At 36.0% G+C, this 13,061-nt stretch overlaps 2 protein-coding genes across 20 annotated transcripts in view; one reads left to right on the plus strand and one right to left on the minus strand.

The window, feature by feature from the left end:
* LOC129269120 (hydrocephalus-inducing protein homolog) overlaps nt 1-13,061 on the plus strand; it is a 96,285-nt gene that overhangs the window by 78,970 nt on the left and 4,254 nt on the right. For all 19 annotated transcript variants that reach the window (XM_064095348.1, XM_064095350.1, XM_064095346.1 and 16 more), the window contains 6 exons: nt 595-900; nt 1,935-2,104; nt 2,602-2,737; nt 10,852-11,148; nt 11,904-12,067; nt 12,853-13,003. In XM_064095348.1, coding sequence (XP_063951418.1) covers nt 595-900; nt 1,935-2,104; nt 2,602-2,737; nt 10,852-11,148; nt 11,904-12,067; nt 12,853-13,003 — 1,224 coding nt within the window. The remainder of the gene's footprint in view (nt 1-594; nt 901-1,934; nt 2,105-2,601; nt 2,738-10,851; nt 11,149-11,903; nt 12,068-12,852; nt 13,004-13,061) is intronic.
* Nucleotides 3,011-8,661, minus strand: LOC129253844 (uncharacterized). Its single transcript, XM_054892271.2, has 2 exons — nt 8,412-8,661; nt 3,011-6,440 (listed from the first exon to the last, which is right to left on the minus strand). The coding sequence occupies exon 2, from the start codon at nt 6,420-6,422 to the stop codon at nt 5,106-5,108; it is 1,317 nt and encodes a 438-aa protein (XP_054748246.1). The 5' UTR covers nt 6,423-6,440; nt 8,412-8,661; the 3' UTR covers nt 3,011-5,105.

Consider the following 13,061-nt stretch of genomic DNA (forward strand, 5'->3'; position numbering starts at 1 on the left):
AACAAGATCAACAAAAATTTGAGTAAAATTGGACAAACAGTAAGGAAGTTATCAGCATTTGAATGTCGAAACACTAATGACATGGAGATCCTCCCATTGGCAATGCAAACCAGATGTGTGATGTCTCATGTGCACAACTCTCCCCTTTGGACACTGGAAATACACCTAAAAAATCTCTTTTACGCTCATTCCAATTACAATAAATTCAATTCATCCATGTTATAATGTTGTGAAGCCGGTTTAATATGTTTAAAAAAAAGAAAGATCTTCCGATCTTGCAACAAACTAAATAACAGAAAATTGAATAAAGTAATGTGTGACATCACAGGTGTTGGTTGCATTGCCAATTGGAAGATCTACATAGCACTAATGATCTCAATACTCAAATGCTCATAACTTTTTAGTATTCATCTAATTTTCTTGAAACTTAATTTTCATTGATCTGTTTCTTTGAATTTTCTCTTTTATATGAATTCAACTGGGTTCAGTGGTAAATGAACATTTTCCATAGATCCTAGCCTAAGTTGTCTTTGGTGCAGGACTCTTTAGGTTAAACTAAGGTATGATTCATATTGTGATTCATTTTTAATTTAGGTTGAGATCTTTGGTCTTGGAACTGATATGCGAGTGGAAGTGGCCAATTCTAAGGATCGCATCGTCAGCTTCGGGGCCTTGCGCATCGGCCAGGTGATCAAGAGAACTGTTCCTATCATCAACAACAGCCCTGCTCCTCTCTCCTTCAACGTAGCCATCACACCTCTTAACCCCATTCTACAGCAGGTACCCAACGTCTTGAAGCTGGCCCCCTCTCAGGAGATTAGCCTTAAGGCTAAGGGTGGGGCTTCGCAGCTAGAGCTGGTCTTCAGTCCCAAGTGCCGCATCCCACAGTTCACGGAAGAGGTAAGAGAGGATGTGGATGTTATTGGGATGAGTGAAGTGCATGTATTTTTATCAGAGGTTTAACATTTGATATGTCATTAGAGAATCTGTGGTGATCACTTTTTTCACAATCGTAATCATCTACATTGGAATTGACAGTGGGAGCTGTCATGGTCATCTTCATCTCTTTCATCATTATCATCATCATCATCGTCATCAAATCCACCACCACCACCATCATCATCATCATCATCACCATCATCAAAATCATGATCATCACCATCATCAAAATCATCACCATCATCATGATGATCATCATTACAAACTTTGATGCACTTATTCTGTTTATGCCCTATTGTTTCTAAATTTTGAACGGATGTAAATACTTAGTTGAATATTCGCATTTCAAATATTCAAATTTTCAAATATTGATATGTGTTTTGGTTTTCCAAGTAAGTTGTTATGTATTTAATGATTTACTTTATCTTCTTTACGATGAATATTGATGTATCTTGATGTACATGATGAATATTGTACATACATTTTGTTTTATTGAAGCAATAAGATTTTAATAATGAAAAAAAAATGACGATCATCATTACCAAAAATCAAAATCATCACCAGATTTATCATCATCATCAATCAATTCAACAAATATCTATTATTGATTGGTATATTATGGAAAAATTACCTAATAAGACACTATGAGAAGAAGAATAGAACAGAAAATAGAAAATAGAACAGCTAAGATGCATTAACAACAACACAAATGAAGACCTCATGTCTCCATGTCCATACCTGCTCCTGTTCAAATCTTTATGGAGTTTAAGGGATAGTCCTCATTCAGGCCAAAAGGAAATAAAAGGAATTCTCACCATTGAAACCAATGTATGCTGCATTTTCTAGAAATGAAAATCTTAGTTCCAGTAGCAAAAAATCCAAACATCCCTACACCATTAAACTTTTACTGTTTTCAATAAATTGTGGTGTATCTGGACCACATATTCTGTGGAATGTTACATAGTAACATCCTTCTTTCTTTATATTCTTGCCAGGTTATGTTGGAGTGTGCAGGTCTTTCTCAACCTCTCTTGGTGGTGACAGGATCCTGCCAGGGAATTGAGATCAATCTAGACCAGGAATCCATCCCCTTTGGAGCCGTGGTCCTCAAGAGCAGTACCACTCGCAAGCTTCTCATGTACAACACGGGAGACGTCGGTGCTGCGTAAGTGCACTGTTCCTTCCTTCCTTTCACCTGCTTAAGGTGCTCTTAAACTACAGTCATAGTTGGTTGATTATAATGATAATGATAGCAATGATAATAATGAGAATGATAATAATGATAATAGTAATGATGATTATGATAATTATGTTAGTAATAATCTTCATAATAAATTTATATCACTCTTAATATATTTGGATTATGCCTCGATCTAAACCTAATACAGATATGTCTTTGGATTTGGGCTTGCCCACCATTTATGTATGTATTTTTACACTCCCTAGGGAGCATTCAAGAATGTTGGTTACAGTTCCAATCTCAAAAAGCTTAGCATTCTACATTACTCATCTAACACATGTGTGAAGAATAGCACTGTGTTTACTGTAGTAGACCTATAAAGAATGATTTTTAATATTGATAGTCCAGAAAATGTTTTAGGATAAACTCCTCAGTATGCCTTTTTGCTTCTAATCTCACATCTCTCTCTCATTACCTTTTAGATTCAAATGGAATGCAGACAAGTTTGCCCCTGATTTTGCTATCAGCCCATCGGAGGGCTATATCTCACAAGGAATGACGGTGACCTTTGAGGTTAAGTTCCAACCAACCAAAGTCTGCCAGGATATCAGATACGATGTAAGTTTGGCTTCTCACAATCATTTAAAGGGGAACTTATATTGTGGAAAAAGGAAAGACAACTATGATTAATAAAGAACTGTATCACTAATCAAGTTCATTCACGTATGTATATTGGAGGGCACTTGATGATCGGATGTGGGGTTATTAGGTCAAAGGTCACAATATTCCTAAATATACATGTACCTCTCTCCCAATAACTGAAGAACTGCATAAAGTTGAAACTAGTTCTTTTTATGAAATTTAGAAAGAATAATATTCTAAGAAAGTCTTGATTTCATCTGGTTTTATTAGGGAAAATGGAACAAATGGTTCCAATGATATTGGTTTTAACTAGAGCAATTGGTAACTGGTTTGAATTACCACTTGTTTGAATTTTCCTATTAACACCAGTTAGCAGCCATCACATATTGCCATAAAATGACACTTTCTGCTTCAAACCAACCATGTTCGCCAAATGATGTTTGGCAGCAAATTTCATTCAATACCAAAACCAGTTGCCAACACTGAACATGAAACAACCCCAATTTCAGCTAAAATGGAGTAATTCACAATTAAGTAATATCTCTTATTTTCTGTATCATGATAGCTCAAATATTCATTTTGCTATTGCTCTCATTTGTTATCTTCTTTTTAATACCTGTTATCTTAAGTAGTCATCCCCTTTAAGCATTGCCACTCTTACACTTATTGTTTTAATGGGGGCAACACAATGCACTTCAAAGTAGGAAGTACTTGAAAAATGTTTATTTTAAGATCACAGGCATCTGGTCCTTAATGTAATATTTCCTTGTATCTGCAATATTATCTTTAGATCAGTATACTTGCATTTATATTCCAAGTCTACCCAGTAAGATAGAATTATCAATGGAGAAGTGTATGCGCAGCGCTTTGTAACAGAAAGGAAAAGGTGCTATGAAGACTGAATATTGAGTTGGATTGGATATTTTTGATTGAATTTGATCAAATCAAGTCGAATCCAACAAGTTACAGTTGAATCAATCCATTTGCATTAAACAAGACATTAAAACCAATCCTGGATGAAAATCAATAGTTATAACTTTTTGGAACAAAGATATTGCTGGTAAATTATCCACCTCATGGAGTGAATGTGTAAAATTGCATGAGCAACAACAATTTCTTATAATGAATTTAAATTGGAAATTGAATAACATTTAATACCTTTTATTAATTTTTAAAAAAGGATCTCAAATGCGCAAGCTTTCCCCAAGGGGAAGTTCACCCTGAAATCAATTTGTTTTTTTATATAATAAGACAGTCTCCATCAATAGCAATTTTCAGAAAGGCATTAACAACCCCTCTTTCGTAGTTTGTAGTTTTATAGTTTTAGCATTAAATAATTTCTTTTGATTATTTTCATTGTAAGTGCTTTGGCCTCATGTGAAAAGTGCCGTATTTGTAATAAGTATTATTGCAGGAAAATGGTAGAAAGAGATTGATAAGATATAAAGTTGAAAAATCCACAACTTTGTCATTCTCCAGTGCATTTTTGCAAAATTTTCATTAATATGTTCCCATAACTTTTTTTCCTGCTTTTATCAAAACCAACCTGACTTCATTTTGAAAGATAACAAATTGTAAAGATTGTAACTGGATTGTACAGAACAAATCAGCTGATTATATAAAGTGTATTAAAACGATAATCGATTATGATTGTATTTATAAAGAGCAAATCTTAGCATAGTTTTGCAGAAACTTATTTGGTCTATGAGATGACCATGAACTTTAAAAAATGAGAACAAGTATCAATGCTTTGAAAGAGCATTGGTATAACATTGAATGATAAATATTAGATTTTTAACATTTTCACCACAACTAACAGGCCTTAATATCAATATTTTGGGGGCAAGCTTAGCCACTGTTCAAAAGAGCACATTTTATATTACAGCACAAATGGGGAAAATTTAAAAAGAGCACACAATATATCCCAGGCCAGTGAAAGGAGCATTGTGGCTAATCAATAGGACATCTTAAGCCATGGTTTGACAGACCTGATTTGCTGATAGTAAACTTGTAATAGAAATTCTACATTTGTTATTATAACAAGTCTTTATGCAATGGGACTCTGGGTCTCTGACTGTTAATAATGGTCGTCACCTGTAAGTGCATGTTGGACAAGCCAAGAAGCCTTGCTGGCATTTCGCTTGAACATGCCATTGATGACTTGTCAATACTGACAAGGTTCATGGAATGTTTTCTTGGTCATGGAAGTAGCACAATCTTCATTGTAGATTCTATAAATGTAGATTACGTTGGGTTGTATGGACATAGAGCGATGCTTAAAGCTGATTCTTTAGATGTCCATTGAAATACCAGTTTCTTGGTCATGGAGCATTTTTCTGTTTCTTTAGATTTTAATGAAGTATAATTTCTTGGTCATAGAGGCAAACGCTAGAAGTTTAGGAGATAGACACACAAGCTTGCACCATGTTTCAGTGGTGGGTACGATATTGAGTGCCATGTATTGAGTGAAGTCCGTTAGTTGGGTTCCTCTGAGCTTGTACCTTGATAGTAACATAAGACCAGACCTTGGCCTCACCCTTGCCACAAAGACATGGTCAAGAGGATCCACCGCTGCATAGAGGAACTCCTCATTCTCCAGGGAGTTGACGCAACTTCCGATACAGCCATTCTTATCAAAGATGGCTACAATGCTAAGCGTTGTTGTACCTGAGCTTACAATGATGGCACCTGACTTGGCCACACATACCTGTGAAGGGATCATCTTTCCGGTGGGAATGACTCGCTCAGGTGCATCCTTTCCCAAGACAAAGGAGTAGATTTCTGGGTTGCCATTGACAGCATAGAGATTATTGCAATGATCACAGCATACATAATAATACTTTGTGAAGTTCTTGTACCGAAACTGACGGGCTGTTAGCTTGCCATCGATGTTGCACTCTTGGATTCCCTCTTTACCGAGGGAAATAACGGCTGTGCCATCGGTCAAGATGGCGACACTGCGGATGGCTCCTAGGTTGTGGAAGTGTTCTCTATGATCACCTGTTGACTTGTACAGTTGTGCTCCATGAAGACTGCTCCCGTAAACAATTAAAACTGTCTCAGCAGCAAACAATGCCATGTCCCGTATCCCGGCTGGAAGATCTACCACTTTGAGGATGATCAAGGGAACTTTTCGGGGTGGCTCCAGAAAATGGGATGGAACTTCATAGTTCCCTAGAGAAGAGCTTGCGTAAACCGCCAAATCAGTCCTATTTTTGTCCACTGATCTGCGTGGTCTGTCTGGTACCCTTGGAGGAATAGATGATGGTTGTTCTGAACCGGATGAGGGCACTCCTACTCTCATCTTGCGAATTGCTGGGACAGGTTTTGTCCTTGTGTCTTGTTGGCATTTCTCAACTGAGGAATGTACCAGAAAGGAGGAAGCAGACAGGGACTTGTGGTTTTTATAGTCATCCACAAGGGAGTTGACAGTATTGTTTGGTGGAAGGCCATTAACTTTGCTCATCCCAAGCATGCACTTTCTCCTGCAGACAGGGCAAGTCAGGTGGTTTGGATTCTTTCGTTTGGTATTGTCCAGGTTTTGAAGACATGCCTTGCAGAAGGTGTGTCCACAAAAGAGGAGTGTTGCCTTGTCAAAAATATCCAGGCACAGGGGGCATATCAAGCTCTTGTTACAGGATATTTCCTCTGCCTCTGCCATTCTTAGTGCCTTAAAATTCTAAGAATAAACAAATAAAACAACAAAAAAAGAATTAAAGGGGAATCCAGCCTTGACCATAAAATGTTGTGTAGGGAAGGAGAAAAATAAATTAAACAGAATGGTGAAAGTTTGAAAGAAATCGGACAAGCAATAAAAAAGTTATAGCTGCTTTAAAATTGAGATCACTAATACTATGTAGATTTCAAATTGGCAACTGGGTAAGTAAATTATGACAAGGGGCAAGGACAACTTTCCCATAGGCCATGTACTTTATTATCAGGGATTTGTGGTTTTCTCTTAAGTACCCATTCCCCGGGGAAGTAATCTAAAGTTAACCCAGGTAGAATATTGTTTTTATGTCCTCATGAAAGAAAAATACAATTTGAAATAAAACTTTTGGGAAAAATGACATTTTAGCAAAAATATGTATTGGAGTATATGGAAGAGTAGTCCTTGCCTAACATCACTATGACACCCCATATGCGGCCAATTTGAAGTCTCCATGGGTGTAGTGATTACCAACATTTACAACTTAAAAAAAATCATAACTTTCTAGTTGTTTGTCCAATATTGTTCAAACTTTCACCTATGAACTTGTCTGATTTTTCTTTTCCTTATAAAAACAAGTTTTTTTATTTGGTTTGGATTCCCCTTTAAAGTATTGTCATTTAAGGCAGAAGTAAAATTAGCACTATCGTTACAGAAGTCATTAGTTGGTCTCTTCAACTTTTGTTTGATGTGGACCCATTGATTATTGATATTTATTCCTCTGCCCCTGCAATGTAGGTGGTTGCGGAATTATGTTTTGGGTCGTCTGTCCATCCAACCGTCCAATGTTTGTTCTCAAAATGATTGCAGAATAACTTCAAACATATGTCTTGTATATAAGAGTGATAATGCTCTGATTAGTTTTGAAGTTAAAGGTAAAAGGTCACAGTGGTCATTGCATGTAATATACATTTAAATATTTCATTCTCGCATTACTAAAGAACTGTTTGACGGATGAACATCAAATTTGGCGCAAGTGTGTATGGGAGCAGAGTTGATTGCAGTAGATTTAGAGGTTACAAGTTCAGAGGTCATTTTATACATATCATCATTCTGGTGCAAGAATGCCCCTGTACACCACGCTTTCACGCATTGCATATGCTCATAAACGCCCTTAGCAGCACTCATAAATGCATTGCATATGGGCATTTCTGCACTGACACGACGACATACATGAAAATAGGCTTGTACTTTTGATGATCAAAGAGCCTTTCAACTGATAAAGTGACCACAAACATATTTGAGTTACAATGATCAGGGTGGTTTTCAAGAGTTTATTCTGATTAATAGAGATAGTGTAGCAACATGCAGAAGACATTGGTGATGTCGTCAGTTCCCTCATTTACATACTGCCTGCGTTTTGCATAGAAAGTATATTAAGAAAAAGTTTACAATTACAACATAACTTATTTTGCATCTGAAAATTTTAACATGCTTGTTTGATTTTTCTCTACTTATTCAAACCCCCGGTTCAAACCCACTTGTTACTGGGGTGGACTTGGTCTTTAAATGTTTTACAATATTCCTGAAAAGTGTTTATTCATCTTGTTCCTTGAATAACCCTGGACTCTTGCTATATTGGAAGAGTGGGAATGCCTGGTAGACAGGAGTGTGATAGTATTACAAAAATTCATTTTAATTGAAAGTGATCAATCGATTGAATAAAATAAGGCTTCAGTTGATTATAATATCAGTTACAGTTTCAAATAGATCTCCCCCAGGAAAACAACAATAATGATAATGAATAAATAAAATACTTGTGCACTTTGAAACATCTGTATAAAGTGCCCTATAAATATTATTATATACAAATATTATTATGTGATTTTCAAAAGTTTGATATTTAGTAGGTTTGGACACTTGGTATTACTTAATGACAAGTTTTATGAAATAGATAAAAATTTACCAAAGAAAATCATGATAAAGTAAATGTATACTTACTGTATTTGATGACTTTTACTGGCAAACTGTACTTTAAAGAAACAACTCGGTTTATACATCACTCCTTAGTGAGAGCAGTAGTTATAGTTGAACTAACCACGGTAAGAGAAAGATAACAGGAATTTACCATGCTACACTGAAACTTTGCAAATCAAGCTACACCTTTCTTCCTTGTTTAGAAGTGATTACTGTACAAAACAGAAAGCAAAACCAAACTTTTTGAGGATATATTTGGAAAATACCAGGCTCCAATTTTTGTTCTGAAAGTGCAAGAAAATGATTAAAAACAAGCTTCCTCATTGGCCAATGCTGCTCTTATATTGCTTACTAAGTCACATGATTGGAATACAGTCTAAGAATAGGGATGATATAGTATACTGCCAAGCTTTCTTGGTAGAGCTTCCCTCTAAATTCCTTTGTTTTTTTAGTTGGATTTATTCAATTTCCCTATTTCAAGATACTGTACGTTAAGATACATAATTTGAATATAATCAAACGTCAGTAGAAGAATATGAATATACTGATCTTCGATGAGACTAATCATAGCTAAAGTATATTTTCAGTCCAGACTGTGCAAAACATGTGTTATTTACATCTTCTGCATTGAATTTTGCCCATAAAGTCAAACAGGTTCCTGATGTGGTCCTAGGGGATGTAACTTGGGAAGAGTCACTAATATCAAAACACTTTGAAACAATAAATGAGTGGTTTTAAAGTAAAATACAGAAATAAACAAGTGAAATTTTAAAAACCTTCAAAGGCAATTAATTTTTTGACGACTGCCTGGTTTAAGAGGTGCAGTTTCCCGGATTGTTGTGGTAGACTTCCTGTGGTTGTCATGATTTCATCCTGAAAAGAAGCCTATGAAAATGTTGTCTCCCAGATTTTTTTAATCGATTGCTTCAGTTGAATAGTGTGAGAAACAACCGCTGCTTTGAAGAAAAAGAAAAGAAATTATAGAGAAACTTTTGACTAGTATTTAAGATTTAAATGAAATATAGAAATATAATATTGATGGGAGTCATGAGAATTTATTTTGATGTGAAAGTGATTCTATTTGCTATATATCTTATTGCTTGTTTAGTATTCTAGCTTTTTCCCATAATGTGATATTTGTATGTATGGAGTTTTTTCTTTCAGTATTTTCTTGCTATATTTGAGCAAAATGTTATACAAAGTGTAATACAATGTCATCCAAAATATTATACAAAAATTTATATTTTGTATAAGATGTAAAAATTCTCAACAAAGTATGTTCAAAGGCAAAATGAAGTATGACAAATCTTCTGAAAAATCTTTGTTTCAGTTTCAGTGAACTCATTTGGGTTAAAAATATATGCTAGACTAAAGACAGATATTGTGTTTGCTAGTTTGCTTTTCAGGGAAACGATCTTCATTTCCCCCCCCCCCTTTTCCTGGTGTATGCATTTATACATTTTAAAGTATTTCCTCCTCTTTTTGTAATACCTTTGTGTTTTAAAGAGGAAACAATAGTTGAGTGTGACTTGACAACTGACTGGAATACAAAGAGCCTAATGAGTTTACCATTCTTAGTCAAATGAACAGATGTTGATTTTACATCATCAAACTTGTTTATCATGATTTTGTTTTCTTTCTATTTTTATGCTTCTCCCTATAAAAGATGGCTGCAGGAGCCACTAGTATTATTACAATATTTTAGTTTATTTGGTTTGATTTATTCATATTCACAAAGACATGATTATTTACAATATTAAAACATAGAATTTTTATAGCACATTTTCCATCAGAATAAGATGCTCATGGTGGTTTGGGAGAAATCAAAGAAGAGAAAAAAAATGCAAGGTGAAGTTTAATATGTGTTTTGGCATGTTTGACTGCACAAATAAATCATCCTATTTTTCTTTGTGCAGCAAATGTATTAAGAAAAAAGGAATACAGACTGACTGACCGAACTATCTGATTATGAGGGCGCAACTTTTTTCAAGCCTAATCTGGTGGGTGTTTCATAAAGCTGTTCGTAAGATACGAATGACTTTACGCACGACTGGTGATCCTTTCTTGTGGTATGTGATATCCCTATGCAATTGAGTTATGACCTAAGATCATGTTCCAGTCGTGCGTAAAGTTGTGCGTAACTTTCCAAACAGCTTTATGAAACACCACCCGATCTAGTAGTGAGGGATTCAGAATCCATCTAGTTTTTAATTGCACTTGCACTCTCCTCAACTGTGGCAAACAATTTGTTTCTAGGCCTTACTTATAAACATTTAAACAAGTTTATCCTAGCCTAGATGTAAAAAGTATTGTTGATTTTACATTGCAATTTATTTCTCATTATTTTGTTTTCTAATTGTATGCTTCTTCCTATCAAAGGTGGATAGAGGAGGCACTAGTGTTATTCTAATATTTGATTTGATTTATTCATATTCTATATTCACAAACTTAATCTCCAATACAGAAACTGAGCTGCAGAATCGAGGGAGGACGCCCTCTCAAGTTGGTCCTGACTGGCATGTGCGTCGGCTGCCAGCCACAGAAGGAGATCCTTCACTTCAGCACCCACGTCCGCGTCAAGGACACGCGCAGCCTGACCCTTCACAACCGCACCAACCAGCGATGGGAGCAGCTCCGGCCGGTGATAGAGGGGGAACACTGGACGGGTGCTGAGGCAATCACTGTGGAGCCCCAACACAGCAAGGCCTATGAGCTCATCTACAGGCCACTCGTCATGACAGCCGAGGGCAAGAAACATACGGTGGGTTTGAAACATATTCATTTTGGCACTGGCGTACAGATGGTGTGGGAGTTGGGGAACATGCATCCCTCTTCAAATTTCCACGACCAAGAACAAAAAGGGAGAAAAAGGAAGAAAAGGAATTGAATGTATTATTTTATTTCAAAGGTCAAAATTTGTGTTCACTTGCTTCGCTTTCTTGCAGGGTTTTTTTTTAATAGATATTTTGCCCCAAATATCATGTGTGGCCCCCTAAAACATGTATGCTTATTACCCCTTCTGCGTTTTGGGCCTTGTAACTTAAAGGAATAGCAATTGATTCTACAATTAAGCATGACTGTAAAGTCTCTGCTGAACTGTGTACAAAAAATCGTACATTATCAATTGTACCTTTTTGGTATTACACCACCCTACCCCTCCTCCCAGTAATATATAGATTCTGTTGCTTGCATATACATCATATTGGACAAACTCAAAGATACAGATAAAAATTCCTTATTGCACATGAAGTTGGCTTTGCTGTATTTCAGTTTGAAATCCACTTATATAGTCTTTATCCCTCTCTGGATTCATCATCCAAACCAATCTTTTGAAAACAAAACAGATCCATTGTTCTTACAAAGGTTGCCGTTTGCAGTATTAGTTGGGTGGTTTTTTTTATACTTATATGAATGTATGCTCTATGCCGGTAAATAATTACACACTTGAAAGCATAATTTCTGTATTAATCAAAGCATAGTCATAAATGGCAACTTATTCCTTTATCTCCCTTACAGGGCAGTGTGTTCTTTGCTTTACCTGATGGCTCAGGATTGATGTACAACATGGTAGGTGTGTCTGAACCACCCAAGGCTGCAGGAAACATCACCAGGGATATCCCTAGTAAAACACACTACACAGAGAGCCTTTCTGTCTCTAACTGGCTGAAGAGGCCGCAAAGGTATGTATTGTTTTGGTAAATTGCAGATTAGTTTACGCCCACTTCATCTATTTTCCATTTGGTCTCATCCCACAAGGTCTAATCTTAACTTGTCTACAACCAGCCTACTTACCGTTTGGTCTTATTGCCATTTAGTCCATTTACAATTTCATTGAACTTTCAGTTAGGCTCTAAATATTTTCTGTAATACTCACTCAGTCTAACACCGCTTAGTCTATAAGGATAGATGAAATGTTTATGAACCAATTTTTCATTTCACAAGGTAAAACACATGATAAGAAGACGAATTGGATATTTAACCATATGGGCATTAGACTATGTGATACTAGACTATAAAGTGGGCATTAGACCAAGTGAAGCTAAGACCTACAGCCATTAGACCATATGGATAGTAGACCATGGTTTAGCCCACGTGGTATTAGACTATATGAGAAGTAGACCACATGTTTACAGACCAAGTGAATATATAAACCAGTCAGTCTGCTTTCATTCCCCCCCCCCCACTTGCCCAGTTAGGGTTCAATAATTGGATATGCTTCCATCTATGAGGCAAAATATTTCATATTCATATTTATTTAGTGTAGTTGTGTCACAGAAGTGATCAAGCATCATTAGTTTTGAATAAGTTAATGCTATCAAAATTTTAAAAAGCATATAGAACTAGAAGTATTATGTGTAAGTATTAGCATCTCCCCAAATATTTTGAAATGTATTTTCTATTTATATCACCATTGAACAGTGCTTCATACCAGGAATTCATGTCTCCCTACCTAATTTAATTTCAGATTTAAGGCCACAATTGAGATGATTAAACCTGACAAACTAGATCCAGCTACCACTCTGAAAGGCCTGGACTACATTGATGTTCCAGGTCTTAGCAAGAGGGACTACAAACTCAACTTCTTCTGCCACAAAGAGGCATCTTTTGCTGCAAAGGTAGGAATTAGTCTTATTTAAAATCTCTTGGACAGTGTTTCCTCAAGGTAGTGTGTGA

Source organism: Lytechinus pictus, chromosome 2 (genome assembly GCF_037042905.1).
Source record: "Lytechinus pictus isolate F3 Inbred chromosome 2, Lp3.0, whole genome shotgun sequence".
Taxonomy (NCBI): domain Eukaryota; kingdom Metazoa; phylum Echinodermata; class Echinoidea; order Temnopleuroida; family Toxopneustidae; genus Lytechinus; species Lytechinus pictus.

Bases quoted from the DNA above. Each gene is read 5' to 3' on its own strand.
- LOC129253844 (XM_054892271.2), bottom strand. From the start codon at position 6,422: ATGGCAGAGGCAGAGGAAATATCCTGTAACAAGAGCTTGATATGCCCC.